Genomic DNA, 20819 nt, shown 5'->3' with positions numbered 1-20819 from the left:
CACTGGAAGTGAGGATGGACAGATATTCAAAAAGCAACCTTGATAATATTACAGATACTGCGTGCTCATGACTAAAATGGTGAAACATACACATAGGATCAGCATCAAAAAAGAAAAACAGTTGAATCAGGCACTGCAGTGTAGACTGTTTTAATGGTGTCTTCAGCTGTAAGTAAAATCACCATTTGTATCAAAAATTGTGACATTCAGAAAGGTAGGTACAAAACATAATCTGTAGAAAAATCATCATGTGCAAACATCTTGTGCGTTCAAACAGTTGCAAGAGGAGGATGTCCTACCATATCAGAGGGTGGCGGTGGTGGGTGCAGGGCAAAAACGATAGCCTGACAGCCGTTTTGCACGGTGGTGCTTCTTCCGAGGCTGATCCACTGTTTGCACATGATGATTTTTCTACAGATGATGATATTTTGTACCTACCTTTCTGAATGTCACAATTTTTGATACAAATGGTGATTTTACTCACAGCTGAGGACACCATTAAAACAGTCTAGCAATTTGCTACCCACACACACACACATAAAAAGTACGTACATACATACATACATACAAATACATATATATATATATATATATATATATATATATATATATATATATATATATATATATATATATATATATATATATATATAGTATATACATACATCTTAATACATTATCTGTAATTTTAGCACAGTAACTTTGTGTCAGGATCTCTCCTGTAGCATGTTCTGACACTTGCAGTGGAGCTGCAACTGGGCAGTTCTGACTCGTCTTCTTGCATTCGGTTGCGCATTCGCAGTGAGTCTTATTGTCATTTGCAATCTGCAGTTCAGAGCAGTTCAGGATGCTGTCAGGATTCCTCCTATGGTTTGCTGCAGCTGAACTGCAGCCAGATAGCCCTGGATTATCTACATGCATGTTGTTGCATAGTACTGCATGTATTTGTTATGATAATCTTTCAACTAGCAAATGGTTATCAAGCCAGCTCAGGATTGAATGATTACCATTCAGCTGTGTGGAAATTTGCATACCGGGCCAGCATCCATTGACTGATGCTGGCATAAAAGTCTGCCTCCCATTTCAGACTCTGCCCGACATAGCGGTCAGTACGCTGGTCAATTTGTCACTCTGTGAGAGATCTGTTATTGTAGTTCAATGCAACCTTATTACTTGTGCTTTAGCTAGTTCTTGATAAATATATATGCAGACTTGCTAATATATATGTATCCGTTAGTTGAGCCGTTTGTTGTTTTTCTGTATTATTGTTTATTGCCTTGTTTCCATGCCTGATGGACGTTCGCTGCATCCGTGGTGGGTCAGTGAAGTCCACTATCCTGATGGCTTGGGTTCTGCCATCACCACGTTAGTGACTGGTAGTATTCCTGCTACTCTAGTTTCTGGGAACATAACTATAGGCTGCAGTTGCTATTAGTTATGTTCTATCCTGTAGTCTTGCCTGGGTGGATGCTTGCTGGTGACTGTTGTTAGCCAGCTTGCTCTGCTTCTGTGGATGTGACTGTGAGCTGCGGTTGCTACTAGTTACGCTCCAATCTATAGTCCTGTCTTGTACCTTTCTGAATGCTTGCTATCACTAGGGCAGCGCTTAGTCTTGCAAGTATTCCGTCTGTCTTTATTGTATCTGTTTTGTTACTTAGCCAGCGGCTCAGACGGCACCCTTATGGGATCATCTGGCCGCCCCCTGCCACTCAAGGAACCTCAGTCCTGATTTTTGAGAGTTATTCTCATAAGAAGGAGAGACACTTGGCCAGCAGTCAGGGGCGTAACTAGACATCACTGGGCCCCCCTGCGAAACTTTGGATGGGGCCCCCACCCCCACTTCCCTCGCTTTCTGCACAGGAAAACTGAGGACCAATGTGTTTTCCCCATGCAGATAAAAACACTAAGACTTAAAGTGACTCCGAGCTCACCCAAAAAAAGAAAGTTGTACTCACCAGGGGCTTTCTCCAGCCCAGTGCTGGTCGGGAGGTCCCACGCCGGCGTCCTGGCTCTTCTCCTTCTCCCCGCTCCGGAATGGCTGACAGGCCGCAGCCCGGGCGACACTCGGCAGAGTGTCGGGCTGCAGCTTCCGCGTATGACGCGGCTGACGTCACACGCCGGCCGCCTCGCGTCATCACGGCGGCCGGCGTGAAAGTACTGCGCATGCGCGATTAAAGCGCGCATGCGCAGTACTTTTACGCCAGCCGCCGTGATGACGCGAGCCGGCCGGCGTGTGACGTAATCCGCGTCATACGCGGAAGGAGTAGCCCGACACTCGGGCGAGTGTCGCCCGGGCTGCGGCCTGTCAGCCATTCCGGAGCGGGGAGAAGGAGAAGAGCCAGGACGCCGTCGTGGGACCTCCCGACCAGTACTGGGCTGGAGAAAGCCCCAGGTGAGTACAACTTTCTTTTTTTGGGTGAGCTCGGAGTCACTTTAAAGGAAATGTCAGGCAATCTATGCTCCCCCCAGATGTACTTACCCGGGGCTTCCTCCAGCCCCTTGCAGCCCACAAGTCCCTCATTGCAGCTCTGCTCCCAGTATACATACACACACAGCCTTATTATTTTACTATATGAGAGCACATGCTATATGGAAGAACAATAAAGACATGCTGAACATAAGATATAGTATTCACTGTAACTTTGGCAAAACATTCAGAATGTCCCTGATTGATACTGTTATTATGGGATCTTGGACTCAGTATGAGACAAGCTCTCAATGAGTGACAGTCAGACATCAATCTAACCCACTCTGCTGTGTTGTAAAAGTAATCAGACGCCATAAGGTCATTAGCCCCATGTGTGATAAGAATCTAGGAATCTTTTTGGAGTTGCTGATAAGGGACAGTCTACAACTTTTTTTCACCTTTGTTTGTAAGGTTGTACATGAAGTCATCAGAACTTAGCAGCAGTGTGAGACAGATGTTTTTTACGAACCCTAGGGAGCAGGGACAGTGTACAAATTCCAAAGTGTGTGGTGGACACATGCAGTCAATATAACAATGGTGCGAGAGCAGAATACGTTTTTTCTCCCCGTGCCCTTAGTTGTCAGTCTCTCAAACGTTTCCCCCTACGGGCCCCCTGTGGCTTCTGGGCCCCCCTGCGGAGACATCCCTTGCACGGTCTATTGTTACGCCCCTGCTAGCAGTATCTAAGTGCACAGCTGTTTGGTTGAACAATCTGTCTGTTCATTTTTTGTCTGGTTACTCAGACCATAGGCAGCACAACATCGCACTGCCCTTGTGTCTTATTTGTAGCAACATCGGAAGCCCAGAGCTGCAGTTGCGCTGAGCAACCTGTGTAGCCTCTTCCATTAATCAGCTACTAGCCTTGTTGCTCTGGGTGGTCAGAAAGTATACCCCCCAGGCATTACACTTTGCTACTTTTTTCCTCTAACTTTAACATCCATTTTCTCAAAAACTATAAGGTATTTTTGAAATATTTTTTTTTCTCTTTTACCCACTATCCTCCTTCACATACCTTGCAAATGTGTTGTTTCTAGCACATAAGGGGCTTTCATATTAACTGCTAGAGTTGGTGGCCTTTGACTTTAGGTGACCGTTGCGAAGATAACACATTCACAAGATGGGAATCCTGATGTTTACCTTTTATGATGGCCCAAGAAAAAAACTAATGTTTAACATATTTGGTGCTTGCAAATTTTGATTGTGGATTTGTCTGTGAGCTCACACCATACACATTGTTGGCGAGCCGTTTTTTCTTTTTTTTTTTAACTACTTTGGCCTCCTGGACGTACTAGCTACGCCCAGGAGGCCATGGCCAGGAGGCCATGTGCGCGTCCGCACACTCCCGCGGCCGATCGCGCACGTACACGCGCGCTCCTGGGCCGCGGTTCATTAGCCTGGCAATCAGTGAATCAGGCTATGGTGCCCGATCACTGATTCCTCTCCCCTGCTGAAAAAGCGACAGCATCTCTCTCGGAAGCTTCGCTTTTTCTGGCTGTAACGTCCCCAATGCGTCGCTCTAAGCGTATGTTACGCTTAGAGTGACGTCATGTAAACAAACTCATGGCCGCCATCTTGTGGCCAAAAAGTAAAACTACAACTAAAAGTGAAAAAAATAAAACTCAAGACACATTTACATTATAAAACTATGGTTTACATCCCACCCTCCCAAAAATACCCAAATAAAATGTTTAATACAAAAAAAAACAAAAAAAACCATTACAATAAAAAAAACATGTAAATATTTACCTAAGGGTCTAAACTTTTTAAATATCAATGTAAAGATGAAATATTTCAAATTTTTTTTATTTTAAACTTGTAAATAGTGATAGATGCAAAACGGAAAAAATGCACCTTTATTTCCAAATAAAATATTGTCGCCATACATTGTGATAGGGACATAATTTTAACGGTGTAATAACCGGGACATATGGGCAAATACAATACGTGAGTTTTAATTATCAGGCATGTATTATTTTAGAACTATAATGGCTGAAAACTGAGAAATAATTAATTTTTTCCGTTTTTTTCTTATTCTTCCTGTTAAAATGCATTTACAGTAAAGTGGCTCTTAGCAAAATGTACCCCCCAAAGAAAGCCTAATTGGTGGTGGAAAAAACAAGACATAGATCAGTTCATTGTGATAAGTAGTGATAAAGTTATAGGCTAATGAATGGGAGGTGAAAATTGCTCGGATGCATAAAGTGAAAACGACTGAAGGCTGAAGTGGTTAAAGATTCTTTATTTATAGAGCATTTTATGTCAATATACATATAATAACAAAACAAAACAAAAAAAAATAAAAAAATAAATAAATAAATAAAAATAAAAAATAAACACCTATATATTTTGGTATAATACATATCCGCACATTAATTTATCATTCCTAATTTCCTTACAATAAAGTAAGTTATCATTTGAATTTAAATTTCAGTGAATAAGACACAAATACATATATTAGAGACTATTCCTACATATTCAGGAATAAGCTCATTCCTGTATTGAACAATATTAGCATAATTTATTTTATTTCCCACAAAATCTTTATTAGTTTATTTAAGACCCTTCAGTTAGCTGATTGGACCTGTCTTATTCCATCAACGCCATTTAATATTTATTTTTGTGTGGCTTAATGAGCCTCAAAAAGAGAGAGGAGAAAAGAAAAGAGAAAAAAAAAGAGAAAAAAAAAAGAAAAAAAAGAAAAATATGCGGACAATAGGACTGCTTGGTTTGGCTGATCCCAATGTAATTAGACACTAATTTTTACGTCCCGGGGGGAATTTTCCTCCAGCTACTCTCCTGTATCTATGAGTTGTTTATAGCTATCCGTCTTGACAAATTCATGCCACGGTCTCCAGACCCTATCAAACTGGTCACCTCTTTCATATCTATACTGAGTAAGATCCTCTAACCGTTCAATTGCATTAATTTCCTTAATCCATTCTATCATTGTCGGTATTTGAGGTGATTTCCAATGACGGGCAATCACGACCCTGGCCGCGTTTATTAAATGACGAGTTAATGAATTTTTATATTTACCAATATTTCCAGGGATATTATGTAATAAATAATATGATGGATCTGGGGAGGGTTCTTCCTCCATAAGTAGGGCAATTTTAGATTTTACAGAATTCCAGAAAGGAATTATATCCGGACAATTCCAGAATATATGTAGGAGAGAACCTATCTGCGCTCCGCATCGCCAGCATAAAGGGCTTGAATTGGGGAACATTTTATGTAGTTTCTCTGGTGTAAAATACCAATGTGATAACAATTTATATCCAGATTCCTGCAGGGGAACTGAAATTGATGTTTTATGCGCCAGGGTCAGGATCTTCTGCCACTGCAAATCCGTAAACACCTGATTTAGATCCATTTCCCATCTTGTGCGTAGGGTAGTTGTGAAGTCTTCCCTTGTTACTAAAAGGGTATATATCTGAGAGATTCCATTGGTCATAAGACCTTCCATATTGCAAAATATTTCAAATTTAGTAAGATTTCGACCAAGGTCAGGTTTATTACCCTGACTCAACAAAAAATGCTTAAATTGAGTATATGACCAATCATCTAGGGGGGATGACTCCCTCTTTATCTCAATTTCCCAAAGGGGCACCCATGTAGTACCTCGCACAAGATGGAGCGCTCTCAATGGGCCAGCTTTCCTCCAAACCCTGTAAGCAGCTTTTTGTGTCCCTGGAGGGAAAAATGAATTGTCCAAGACAGGCAAAAGGGGAGAGGGCCATGGAGAGAGGTTTGCATTCCTACGGTATCTAGAAAAGATAGTTAGAGTATTTCCTACCATAGGGTGTTAAGAACTATTGATCATGGGCGTATTTCTAATCCATGGATAATGCTGTATCTTATGCTGGACCATATCTTGCTCCATTTCTATCCACTGTTTCCAAGGTGCATGACGGTGCCAGTCAATAATTCGTACCAGTGAAGCAGCCGCATGATAAAGCTGTAGATCTGGGACCGCCATCCCACCTCTATTTTGGGGAGTGTGGTTAAGTGATATTTTAAAGCCAATGGGTACCACATTAAAAATAAAAAAGTCAGATACTCACCTAAGGAGAGGGAAGGCTCGGTCCTAATGAGCCTTCCCTCTCCCGGTGCCCTCGGTGCAGCGCTGGCTCCCCCGTTCGCGTCCACCACCGCAGGGACTTCGGAGGTCTTCGGGAGCACTCGGGCTTCCGAAGACGGGCCGCTCCATACTACGCACGTGCGAGTGTGTCATAGAGGGCGCTCGCGCATGCGTAGTATGGAGCGGACCGTCTTCGGGAGCCCGAGTGCTCCCGAAGGCTTCCAAAAGCTCCCTTCGGCATGCGGAAGTGGCAGTATTTGATCGAACTGGTCGAATACTGCCACGGGGGATCCTGCGCGGGAACGGGCACCGGGAGAGGAGAGGGAAGGCTCATTAGGACCGAGCATTCCCTCTCCTTAGGTGAGTATCCGACTTTTTTATTTTTTAAATGGTAAACGATCACTTTAACCTCGGGGGTTTATTATTCCAAATAAACCTTTGGAGCAGTTTTCGAATCTCTACAAAATATGAACGATGAACCTCTACTGGTAGAGTTTGAAAAATATAGAGGAACCAAGGTAAAACACTCATCTTAATTATATTTACTCTCCCAAACAAGGGAAGTTTTATCGCCCTCCATCTGCTTGGATCCAAATCCAAATTTGGATCCAAATTCACGTCCAAAGCCTCACACTTATCGTAATTAATTTTAAAATTTGACAACTGGCCATAGATCTGAAGTTCCTGCACGAGATTGGGGACAGAGACATTTGGCTTAGTAATGAAAAATAAAAGATCATCCGCGTAAGCCGCAATTTTATGTTCTGAAGAGGGGAAACGCAGTCCCTGTATTTTGGAATTTGCTCGTATAGTACGTAATAAAGGTCCTAATGTTAAAGCGAAAATAAAAGGGGATAGTGGGCACCCCTGTCATGTGCCATTTAAAAAATCAAGGGGGTCCGATAATTCTCCATTTACCTTATTCCGCGCTGATGGCGCCATTATACGAGAAAGCATATGTTGTGATAGGCCAATATGTTGAAGTGTACAATATGTTGAAGCGAGCCGTTTTCTCACTCACTCTGAATATCTCTTCTCAGGCTCACGGCTTACGTTGTAAGGATTTTTTCTTTGGCAAGTAACTTAACCTACATTGATCCAGAGACGGTGTGTGATTCAGTCCAATGGCTTATAGATAAAAAACAGAATCCTAATGGAGAATTTGTAGATCCAGTAAACAGGTTTACTTACGGCTTTGAGGTATGTGTGGAATAAAAACACAATTGTTTTGTTTTTTCTTCTTTTTCTACAATTTTATGCCAGATATGTGTTTTTGCCGTTTGGCGTTAAATGTGACACTACCCTTCCCAACCGGGTGACAGGCAGTGGAGTTAGTGCACAGCAAATCACTAACAAACAGCTCAGCAAGATTTCAGATATCCGAGTTACCCAGATAATCCAAACTTTTTCCACTATCCGAACTTTGAATAGCAATTCGAATATTTTTTAAAATCTGAATAGACTATCCGAGCAAACTCGGATTTCCCATCTGAAATCCGAAATCTGGGCGGATAGCTAGTTCAGATATCCGAGCAGAAGCTAAAATCACCTTCAATGGCAAAAATCCCTTTTGAAGGCATTCAGGCCTTGAGAGAGATAGAGATAGGGCTCGATTCACAAAGCGGTGCTAACCCAGTTAGCATGCCTAAAAGACTTTAGGCATGATAACCATTGCACCATGCTGGTGAAAAGCCAGTTTAGGCGTGATAAGTTTAGGTGTGATACGTTTAGGTGTGATAAGTTTAGGCATGCTAAGTTTAGATAAGTTTAGATCGCTTGCAAAGTCCCGCACGCAAAGCAGCGCCATTAAACTTTATACAAAGTGCACCAGTCTTTGCTAGCGTAAAACTTTTGATCAGCTGTGCACTGCGGTGCTAACGCAGTTGGCGCTTAAACTTAGCATGCCTAAACTTATCACACCTAAACTTATCATGCCTAAACTTATCACACCTAAACTTATCACACCTAAACTTATCATGCCTAAACTGAGTTTAGGCATGATAAAGGGCTTTTCACCAGGGTGCTAACTGTTAGCACCGCTTTGTGAATCAAGCCCATAGAGAGAGAGAGAGGGAGAGAGAGAGAGAGAGAGAGAGGGGGGGGGGGGGGGGGGGGGGTTTAAGTCCCCACATCATCAATAAGTGTTTCCCTTTAAAAAATCATGATGCTACATGCCTCATTTACCCTAAACACATTTTAAAGGCAATTTAAAGCCCACTTCCGGTTTTCTACCTGGATATCCGAATCCGGGCGGATATCTGGAATACTGGGTTCGGATATCCGATTCGGATTCAGATTCCAAAATTTCAAACTCGGATATCCAATTCGGATCGGATATCTGGGTATCCGGATCCGAATTCAATCCAGATTTTGAAAAGTGGTATTCAAGCAGCACTGCTTACAAATCATTCGGGTGTCGGTCTTCTTCTCTCCTACAGCTCCCAGCAGGTTTGTGGCACCCTTTGTGTACGGCTCCAATATGTCACGTGCTTGTCACTGTAGTTCATGTGACTAGAGGTGGCCCGAACTGTTTGCCCGGCTAATAGTTAACATTCACCCCCTCAGGCGAACACATGGCGTCTTCTACCCACCTGCTATACATAATAATGGATCCCAATAAAGCCCAATAAATGTCTTTTTACTTTACCAAGGCCTACTGAATTTATAAGGTAGGACCAAGGTATATTATTATTAATATTTTATACTATAGAATTATTGCTAAGTATTATTATGCACTAAATCGATCTGGGCGTCTCCTACTATCCCGCTAGCTAACAAATTATGCCTGGCTCTGCAATAGATAGAGAAGACACTACGGCAAAGTCGCTGTTATCCAGAACTCAGGTAACCAGAAGTCTCATGCCTGAGGCGGGGATAATGGGGACTGGGTCTTAAAGTTTTTTGGAGGGTTTTGCCAGTCACAAGATGCTTACCAAGCCTCCAGCAATGTCCTGTACCTCCTAGCGGGCTCCTGTCGGCTTTCTAGCATCCGTGCAAGACTCCTGGGGTCAGGTGAAATGCGGGGGAGGTCTAAGGGGGATGTCGTAAAGCCCCCAGGAGCCCTTTAGGAGCTACAGGATGTCATTGGAGGCTTGGTGAGTATTTTATCCAGCACGAGGAGGAAGATTTGTGCTTTTTTAGCCAGTTCCTCAAGCAACCAGCAAACACATGTATGGTGGTCCCCACCGGTGCCGGATATTGGGGACACTGCTGTAGATTGATTAACAATGATACATGGGGACATTACAAAGTTAAACAATGGTACAATGAGTAGTAGTGATACACAGTAAACAATAGTGCGCAAATTGCAAGGTAGTGATAAAGATAGACGATGAGTCACTAAGCCCATGTAGTGTTGGAGAAGACCACACAGGGAAGAGGGCGCTGCAAAATAGGCTTATAAACCAAGGGTTACTTATATAAGTAAAGTGTTAGTAATATAGGGTAGTTAGTTACGCATGGTAATGGTAATTTATGCATCTAAATACTGTGCGTAACCAGTGATGCTTGCTAATTTTTGCATCGAATATGCTATTTTGAATTTCGAGAACATTTTTGCAAAAACAGCTTGTATTTTTCAGTTCAGTTCTTCACAAAAAATTGATAAAATCGAAAAAACAATATTTTAAATAAATTTGATATTTTAACCCCTCAAAATTAGCATTTTCACTTAAAAAATTAATCATACCATACATTATTTTCACGAAAAGTAATGCGAAAATAATATTGGAAATTTTGCTCAGGAATGAGCAGAAACTACACCAGTGCAAATTTACGCATCGTATTTCACATCTACGCATTGTAGTTCGTAGATGAAGTTTCAAAACTACGCTTACGAATTTACGCGTAGCGAAGTACCGCTATGCGTAGCTTACACCCACTATGCATAGTTAACATGTGTATTGCGTAGTGAACTACGAATGTGTTACTCGTGTCTAATTTTCTGTGTACGTATTGTATGCTTACATTTACGCATTGGAAAGGGAAATGTACGCATAGAAGAGTTCCCGGTATAAGCAATTAAAGAGGAATTAATGCGTAAAATTTTCTGCATACGGGCATAATCATCCGCATACATTACGCTTCGCACTATGCGTAACTGTGTATTTTAATGCGTAGTCTACAAAATGCATACGAAGCTAATATTTGATTTCAAAGCCGTAGTTTGATGAAGCGTAATAGCGTAAAACTACACGTAGTTCAAGCGTAGCGAAGTTGGCTGACTACGACCATCCCTGCTTTTGCTCATCACTGTGTGTAACATGTCTACCCCTGACAGGCACGTGCAGAGGGGGGGCTCTGGGTGCCCAAGAACCCCCCCTTTTAAAATAACCATAAAAAGGTCTCTTTGGCTGCAAAAAATAATCCTCACCCCAGTCATGGTTAGCCCCACCCACCACTGCAGGAAGCTTCTCCCCATCTGAGAAACTTTGGAGTAAAGAGGTCCCACATAGGATTCATAGTGTAACCATCCATGCAGCTGTGTGGGAGAAGGTAAGATGGTGTCTCCCTGGCAGCAGTGACCTCTCCCCTCCCTCAGCATTCACAGTGACCTCTTCCTTAACCCTGCAGCCACAGTGACCTCTCCCTTCACCTAGGACCTATACTGACCACTCCCTCCCCAGCATTAGCACTGCAGTGAGCCTGTCTACCCCAGCACCCACATGGACCTCTTCTTTCCCCAATGGCACTCTTCTTGTCCCCAGAAGCACCCATAGTGACCTCCCTCAGCACTTAAACTGATCTCTCCCTTTCCAGCACCCGCAGTGACCTCTCCTCTCCCAGCACCCCCAATTACTTCCCCTTCCTGCAGCACCCACACTGACGTCTACTGACCTCTACTTCTTCCAACATCCACCCACACCCCTTTCCCCCATAGCTGGCACCCAGTACTCACACTCACATGACACCAAGTACCTGCACCCAGGCCTAACATTGTACCTAGTACTCACACCTGCACACGGCCTCCACATGGCTTCCACTATCTGCACCAAGCACCCACTTAACCAGTACTCGCACCCAAAGTACCTGCATTTAAAACCCACGTAACACCCACTGCCCACCCATAACTTCTAGCCAGCACCTAGTACAGACCTGGCACCAAGTATTCACACCCATTTCACACCCAGTACCTGCACCCAGCACCCACATGACATCCACTACCCAGATCTCACATGGCGTTAAGTACTTGAAATCAACACCCACATGACACTTGATACCCACCCATAGCCAGAACCCACATGACACCCTGTACCCACACCCAGAACCCACATGGAACCCAGCATCTGCATTCAGCACCGATATGACAACCGGTACCCCCCTAGCTGGAAATGAGGAGGGGGGAACATGCGGCCACTGCTGACAGCCCCGGGCTGACTCCACAACATTGAATGCAGCCAGCGCTTCTGTGACTGAATGTATGTGTCAAGCAGGGGGGCTCAGGGGGATGGTCTGGGACAGCTGGAGAGCCGGGGGGGGGGGGGGGGGGTGAAGGTCACATGTCACTGCAGGGCAAGGGGGCTGGAGGGGGAAGGTCCCACACCACTTGTAGGTACTACTGTGCATTTTGGAGGGGGGGGGGGCAAGGCCCTTTTTAAAATTTGAGCATCCCCTACTTAAGGACCCTCTGCATGGAGCTGACCCCTGATGAGTTACACTTTACTGCAGCTTAGTGACTATACACTTATGTGACTTTATGACACCTAAAGCAAGCCACACAAAAAGGACCCAGACTAAATTTCCAATCATCATTGCCTTACAGTAGAAATCACGGCCCTTATTCAATTAATTTTTTTTCTCCTAAGTTTTCTCCAAGGAGAAATGTTTTCAACTTCTGTTTAAAATAACTTTTGTATTGTATTCTACATTTTATTCCATTGTAATTGCTTAGTAATTTGCCTCGTTCCATTGAAGACCCAGCATTGCTCGGATATGTATTTAGTTGTTGGTGGCCATGCCCAACTTTTTCTAGCCTTGACACATATTGATTTTCAAGGAGAATTTTTACATTGCTTTCATTCATGAACTGTTATTGGCAGAGGCCTCAAACCTGGTACAGTTGGTCATTGGGTGACGGGGTCCAAATTCACAAAAGAGGCAGAGCTACAAACAGCCAATCCTATTTGTTTCAATGCAATGGGAACATTTAAATTACTGATGCAAAGAACCCCAAAGCTCACAAACGTGCTCATGGAGTGACTGTGTGTCAAGATTTTAAAAAGTGGGTGGAGCCAACAACAACCAACGCCAAGTCATCAGCTAGTATTGAATAAAATAGCGCAATTCATACAAGTGAAAAACTCAAGTGATTTATGTGAACATGAACAACAAATCCCAGTAATTACTAAAAATAGAGCAAAATACATATTGCTTTTTTTTCTAAAATCGTATGTATGTCTTTTCTGTACAGGGTGGTACACAAAACACAGCTGAAAGAGATTCTACACTAACAGCCTTTGTACTTATCGCTCTCCTGGAAAGTCAGAGGTTATGTAGTGGATCTGTAAGTTGTCAAATAATATTTTCACCTTTCTTATAATCTATATTTAAATAGAAATGTTAGCACTTGTATTGCACTTTTCTCCAGTTGGATTCAAAGCACTTGAAAGCAGGGATGAGGAGAAAATACGCCAGTGCGAATTTACGCATCGCAGTTCGCATCCACACATCGTAGTTCTTAGGTAAAGTTTCAAAACTACGCTTACGAATTTACGCATAGCGAAGTACCGATACGCATAGCTTACGTCCACTATGCGTAGTTAACATGTGTATTGCGTAGTGAACTACGAATATGTTACTCGCGTCTAATTTTCCGTGTGCGCTTCTATGCTTACAAATTTACACATTGGAAAAGGGAATGTACGCATAGAACAGTTCCCAGTATAAGCATTTAAAGAGAAATGAATGCCTTAAATGTTTTGCATACGGGCACAAGCATCCGCATACACTACGCTTCGCACTACGTGTAATTGCGTATTTTAACGCGTAGTCTACTAAATGCATGCAAAATGAATATTTGATTTCGAAGCCGTAGTTTGGCAAAGCGTAACTGGGTAAAACTACGGGTAGTTCCAGTGTAGCGAAGTTGGCTGACTATGACCATCCCTACTTGAAAGCTGCAGCCACTAATGGTGCACTGATATCAATTGCCAACACTCAGCAGCAGGCTCGGATTTACCTCACAGAAGCCTAGGCACAGATGTCCTGGAACCTTAGGCTCTGCCCTCCATAAACCTACAAACACCCGCTGAACCGCACCGCGAGTCTACTGGCTGACTCAACTGTCACTCCTCCCTTACTTCCTTTGCCAGTCATAGGTAGCTACAGGTGCCCCTTAGTAATTAGGTAGCAAGAAGTGCCCTATATATTAAGTAGCTAAAGGTGCCCCTAAGTATTAGGTAGCTAGAAGAATCTCAGTATTAAGTAGCCAGAGGTGCCCCTGACTAAAGGGAGATCTCAGTAGTGGAATGCAGAGAGCTGAGTGAGTAACCTCTCATTTACACTCTCATCAGGACTCTGCAAAGTGAAAGATGGAGGGAGGCAGTAGGGTAGGAGAGTGAGCCGCCTTTCCATCATCAGGCGCCTGTAGGCACGTGCAAAATCCAGCCCTGGTCAACAGGCTCCCACTATGAGTCCTCATTGCCTCCTCACACTCTCCTCTAGCTTCTCCCAGCTATGCCCTTTCTTCCAGAGTTCTCTGCAGTCTTGAAGGAAGTCTTTAAATCTTGAAGCAGGTTTTTAAAGGCAGCAATACATACCTTAAAAACAGAACAAGATAGACTACGATAAAATCTCTCACAAACACTGCTGGGAATTACCATCAGTGGCGTAGCAGTAGGTGGTGCAGAGGTAGTGACCGCATCAGGGCCCTTGGGCTAGAGGGGCCATGCAAAACTTGCACTGGGGCCCACAGCTTCTTAGCTACGCCACTGAAAACATCTTAGTCTTTAAAGGAGTACTGTAGGGGGGTCGAGGGAAAATTAGTTGAATTTACCTGGGGCTTCTAATGGTCCCACACAGACATCCTGTGCCCGCGCAGCCACTCACCGATGCTCTGGCCCAGCCTCTGGTTCACTTCTGGAATTTAAGACTTTAAAGTCAGAAAACCACTGCGCCTGCGTTGCCGTGTCCTCGCTCCCACTGATGTCACCAGGAGAATACTGCACTGGCACAGACCATACCGGGCCTGCGCAGTACGCTCCAGGTGACATCAGCGGGATAACTTATTTAAATGTCCTAGCTAGAGGAGATGTGCCTGGCTTATATGTGTGTATGTGCATGGTGCGCATGGATAAATTACGTTAGCTCCCTTGTGCGATTGGTATGATGCGCTATCTGTCCCAGGAGAGGATGTCAGGATGTGTGCTCCTAATCCCAAGATAGGGTTGATGCAATGGATGTTTGCATGTCTGCACTATGCATGTTACAGGGCCAGAGTTAGGACGTTTACATTTACCTGGATACTTCTGCGCTGTGTAGGTGACTATGCAAGAGTATGCATTCCTTTGTGAACTAAGACCCCTGGTTAAGACTTTTAACTTAGCTGTAGGGATGACAGTGGTGCCTGGATGAGTGAATCTGTAAATGCATTTGTCTGAACATTTGCATGCGAGTGTGCAAAGGGTTATTGTTTTTTTTTTGCAATTTTTCTGGCCACACCCCCTTTAGCACCTCCCTTTCCTTAATAACTTATTTAAATGTCCTAAGTAGAGGTGATGTGCCATGATATATGTGGTTTTTTTTCTCTGCAAATTTGGTGAGACTTTTGGGGGAAAAGGCGTCACCAGGATGTGGACAGAGCTAATCGTTATGAAACTCTGTAAAGTGCTGCAGAAGATGTCAGTGCTATATAAATACACAAAAATAATGTGGTAGGACATTAGACTATGACTATGATATGATTAGATTGTGAGCTCCTCTGAGGACAGTCAGAAAAGGGGGACACACAAAAGAGGGGGATGCATAGGATGGGTGGGGAATAAAGAGGTAGAGGCACAAGACAGAGAGCCTGGTGGGAGAGGAGAAATGGCAGGAAGACCTCTCATCAGGACTGAAGACATCACCATTGCTATTTGGCAGGGACATGCTGTTAAAAGAAGCGCAGGGGGTAGTTTTAGCAATAGGGACAATTTTTAAAGGGACTCCAAGCACCTCTCATGGGCATGCCTTTAAGACTCCGACCAGTACTGCAAAGGACTTAAAGATACATACCTCTCTGTAGCTTGTGCTCTCCTTTCATTTGATGCCTAAATCGCCATTCTACACCAAATACTTTTCGTTCGATTTCAATTGAAAAATCGCAGCTGCCGTTTTGGCTATGTTATAACCTCCAGGTCACACTTGTCTTCTCTGTTAGAAAAGTGCATCACTGAATGAAGCAGGAAGAGGAAGTGACACGCATGGCCATTGCAAGAGGCTCCTGCAAAGGGGTCATAGCACGACTTTGTTAGAAGTCGTCTGGCTTAAAGGCATGCCCATGAGAGGTGCTCGGAGTCCCTTTAAACAGTGGACTTTCAACTAACATAAAATTATTCTGCAAAACTTACTATCCAACGATTTTACACTGAAACTGAAAGATGTGATTTTGAAATTGTTTCCATCCAGGAATTACGGAACGGCATTAATAAAGCTGTTGGATACATAAATCAGAAGTATCAATCTCTCAAGAACTCGTATTCTGTCGCCATCACTTCTTATGCCCTGGCTAAAGCGGGAAGGCTACAGAGCATAGAAAAACTGATGTCTGCATCTATAGGTATAGTATATACTATGAGCACCATCAGTGCTGTAGAGGTAAGAGAATTTCTCCTGCACTAAGAATTCATGGAAAAGCACATGCTCAATTAATCAGGTGACTTAGTTTTGCTTATCTGATTGGCTGGTCATGCTAAGCCTACACAGAGGTCAAAAGTTAGAGGTCAAACGTGAGCTCCTCTACTAAATTTTTCTTGCAGACCAATCTCACTGGGATTTCCCCATCTCTCATGGAAAGCAACTGCAATCACACACACTATCCAAGGGCTTGTTCACACCTAGGGCACTTTCGTTTTTTTTTAAAGGGACTCCAAACAGTGCAGAAACTATGGAAAGATGCATATCATTTTAAAGCTCTCTTTCTCCTCTTTCCAATAATATATAAACCGCCACCCTTTTAGTTTTCGCTATTTTCGAGATTGAAATTGCCGCGGCCGCGATTTCAATCGCGAAAATATAGAAAACTAAAAGGCGCAGGGCGACGATTTTTCTTTCGCCAGAAAGAGGAGAAAGAGAGCTTTAAAATGATATCCATCTTTCCATAAATACATTGTATTACACAGGACGACTTTTTCTGCTGAATGGAGCTGCTGACACTGGGGAAAGTGTCGTCCTGTGTAATACAAGTAACTATGGAAAAATGGATATCATTTTAAAGCTCTCTTTCTCCTCTTTCTGGCGACACCTAAATCGTCACCCTACACCTTTTAGTTTTCTCTATTTTCGCGATCGAAATCGTGGCCGCAGCAATTTCAATCGCGAAAATAGCAAAAACTAAAAAGCGAAAACTAAAAGGCGTAGGGCGGCGGTTTATATATCATTGGAAAGAGGAGAAAGAGAGCTTTAAAATGATATGCATCTTTCCATAGTTTCTGCACTGCTCGGAGTCCCTTCAAGCGCCGTCGATTTTCAAAATTGCCTAAAAGAAGCGCCCAGGAGTTTATAAAACTGAGTTAAAAACAACAGTAAGAACAATAAATGAGGTGCCTTACCTCAATAAAGACATTCTCATGGGAAAAAAAGATAATTTTATTTTTGAACAGGCAACACGTTTCATGGTCTAAGCCCGCTTCCTCAGGCCAATAAGAGTGCCAGAGTATGTAGAGCCAGTATGCATGGGTACTTCTTTACCCTCATTATGCTTAGTCACTCCCCCTCACATCTGTTGTGGGTGGGGTTCAAAAAACGGGCCATGTTTGAAGCCGTTATTGTCTTTTAAAGAAGTGACCGCCACCAGTTCCAGTCTGGGACACCCCGAGTCGAGATAGGTTCATTATCTCCACCTGCTTCCTGTGGTCGGTTGCCCCCAGCAACCCACCTTTGTGAGTAGCCCTTTTATCATCATATCGTTTTCAGTGTTACTGACATACTACACCATTTGGGCTCCCGATTTTTGTTTTGTCTCTTCTTTCCTAGGGTGTCCTGACACCTTATCCGCTGCGTCCCTATGAGAGTGTTCACATATGAGCAGTTTGATTCCGATCCGCTCACCAAAGCACTGCCTGTACCATTTTCGGGTCAATTTGCCTATAATGGAAGGCATTGGGAAATCGCAAAGCACTTGAAAAAAGCACTTTGTATAGCGATTTCCCGAGCGCTTTTTAGAATAAATGCATTGGGCTTGATTCACAAAAGCGTGATAACTCAGTTATCACCCCTAAAAACTCAGTTATCACGCCTAAAAGCTTTCCACGTGAAAACTAGGGTGCTAAGTAGTTTGCACCCTAGTTTGCACGTGCAAAGCTTTTAGGCGTGATAACTGAGTTTTTTGAATTAAGCCCATTGTATTTTATTCCTTTCGGGGTCAAAGAGTTCACTTCCTGACTGACATCAGGAAGTGAAAAAAAGAATCGCTCTGCAAAAGCGCTTAGAAAAGCACTTTACTTAAAATCAATAACGTGCAGGCAATTGCCTGGAGGTGCTAAAAAAATTGAGCAAAAAAGTTGCAAAACGCTGGCGTCTGCGATTGCGATTTATAATGTGAGCCTTAAGAAGAATGTGAATTTTAAAGGAAACCTATAATGATAAAAAAAAAATACCTTACCTGGGCCTAGGGCTTCTGCCAGCATCCTGCAGCCGCTCTGTACCTATGCCGGTACTCAACAAATCTCCAGTCCCCGCCGCATCTTTCGCCAGCTTGCAAGTTGATGGCCACTGCACCTGTGTTGCCCTGGCTGTGCGCATCCTCGTGCATGCTCTGGTGAGCAGGAACATCCTGCAGAGGCGCAGTAGAACTGTTCTCATACTGCGCCTGTGCAGGATGCTCCCGGTTATAAGAGCATGGCCAGACTCTATTGGCCAGGGCCACATAGGCGCGGTGACTGAAGAAAGCAAAATTGAGCTGGGACAGGGGAATGGAGGATCGTGGAATGACAGCGCCAGACACAGAGCAGCTGCAGGGGGCTGGCAAAAGTCCCAGGTAAGTGAAACTATCAGGAAAAAATGTAAAAATGTAAAATATATGTAATCTCATACATGCACATTTCTTCCAGAGTACAATGAACCATATATTACATTTGTCCTATGTTGCTCTCACTTACAATAGGTCGTAGAAATCTGACAGAACTGTCAGGTTTTAGACTAGTCCATCTCTACAAGGTTGATTTGCAACTGATGTTCAATAAGTGCTTTTGAAAATAAAGAAAATCCTGAGATTCCCCCATGATGATATGGACTAGTCCAAGACCTGTCAGGTTTGTCAGATTTTTAATGCTTACCGTAAGTGACAGCAACATCGGAGAAAAGTAATTTATAGCTCCTTTTACTCTGAAACAAATGTATTTCTTATTTGTATATGTTTACATGTATTATACAGTACATTTTAGATCAGCTAATTACAATTACTAAAAATGTCACGTAAATTTTCCCAGTTACGCCTATAGGCCATTAAAATGTGTAAATTCAATTGATTTCATATTGTCATTCGTATTTTTGCGTAAAATTTTGTGTAATGTTGGCATAATTCTGACTTAAACAGTGAATAGCAGAGCCCCATATATGCTATTGACACCAAAATTGCTACATATGTTAACCTCCTTAGCGGTAATCCAGAGTCGGGCCGGAAATCCACAGCTCAGAGCGGTAATCCCGAGCCTGAGTGAGTTATATGCAGGAGAAGCTGCAGATCTCTCTGTGGTATGTTTTTTTTTCTTGTTTTTAGGGATTAAAAGTAAAAAAAAGAAAAAAAATGTTTTTATACGAAAAATAACTGTTTAAAAAACATTTTTCTTGCGTTTTTAAAATCAATTTTCTCAAAAAACTTTGAGAATTTTTTTAAAAATTCTTTTTTTAAAACTTGTACTCACTAATTTAAAGGGACTCCGAGCTCATAAAAAAAATGAAAGTTGTACTCAGTGGGGCTTTCTCCAGCCCAGTGCTGGTCGGGAGGTCCCACGACGGCGTCCTGGCTCCTCTCCTTCTCCCCGCTCCGGAATGGCTGACGGGCCGCAGCCTGGGCGACACTCGGCTGAGTGTCAGGCTGCTCCTTCCGCGTATGACGCGGATTACGTCACACGCCGGCCGCCTCGCGTCATCATGGCGGCCGGCGTGGCAGTACGGCGCATGCGCGCTTTAATCGCGCATGCGCAGTACTTTCACGCCGGCCGCCGTGATGACGCGAGGCGGCCGGCGTGTGACGTAATTCGCATCATATGCGGAAGGAGCAGCCCTACACTCGGGCGTGTGTCGCCCGGGCTGCGGCCGGTCAGCCATTCCGGACGCCGTCGTGGGACCTCCCGACCAGCACTGGGCTGGAGAAAGCCCCAGGTGAGTACAACTTTCATTTTTTTTATGAGCTCGGAGTCCCTTTAAAGGATACCCAAGGTGACATGTGACATGAGATAGACATGTGTATGTACAGTGACTAGCACACAAATAACTATGCTGTGTTCCTTTTTTCTTTCTCTGCCTGAAAGAGTTAAATGTAAGTGGCTGACTCAGTCCTGACTCAGACAGGAAGTGACTACAGTGTGACCCTAACTGATAAGAAATTCCAACTAGTAAACACTTTCCTAGCAGAAAATGGCTTCTGAGAGCAGGAAAGAGATAAAATGGGTCAATAGTTCATAGATTTTACATCTGGCATACTTTAATGAATGTGTCATTAAGCAAAAAACAATAAAACAGATACAACTTAAAAAGTAGATTTAACCATAAAATAAAACTGTTGAATATCTTAAAAAGTAATTTTTAGGAGAAGGAAGATAGATACAGTTTGTTTATTTCATTAGTTTATTTTTGCCTCGTGTGTCCTTTAACATATGTAATCATTTTGGTAGCAATGGCGTGTATGGAGGCTTTGCCCCCGTGAGGAAGGGCAGGAGGCTATGCTAAACTCGGCCCAAAATTATGTGAAATTACGCAAAAATTATGTGAAAAAGTATGTGAACCATTATGCAAAATTATGAAATATTACAATTACATACAAAATTATTGATGATTTTCCCTGAAATTTTGCATTACGATTATGATGCATAATTGTGGATTACAATAATTACACATAGGCATAATTTCCGCTCA

The 20819-nt window shown here is 43.2% G+C and overlaps 1 protein-coding gene across 1 annotated transcript in view; it reads left to right on the top strand.

Moving 5' to 3' along the window:
* Window positions 1-20819, top strand: part of LOC137562609 (A.superbus venom factor 1-like) — a 554872-nt gene that overhangs the window by 376214 nt on the left and 157839 nt on the right. Inside the window, exons 26-28 of the mRNA XM_068274112.1 lie at window positions 7589-7748; window positions 12958-13050; window positions 16152-16302. Coding sequence (XP_068130213.1) covers window positions 7589-7748; window positions 12958-13050; window positions 16152-16302 — 404 coding nt within the window. The remainder of the gene's footprint in view (window positions 1-7588; window positions 7749-12957; window positions 13051-16151; window positions 16303-20819) is intronic.

Source organism: Hyperolius riggenbachi, chromosome 3, assembly GCF_040937935.1.
Source record: "Hyperolius riggenbachi isolate aHypRig1 chromosome 3, aHypRig1.pri, whole genome shotgun sequence".
NCBI classification, from domain to species: Eukaryota; Metazoa; Chordata; class Amphibia; order Anura; family Hyperoliidae; genus Hyperolius; species Hyperolius riggenbachi.
This window is presented reverse-complemented; position numbering and strand designations above follow the sequence as displayed.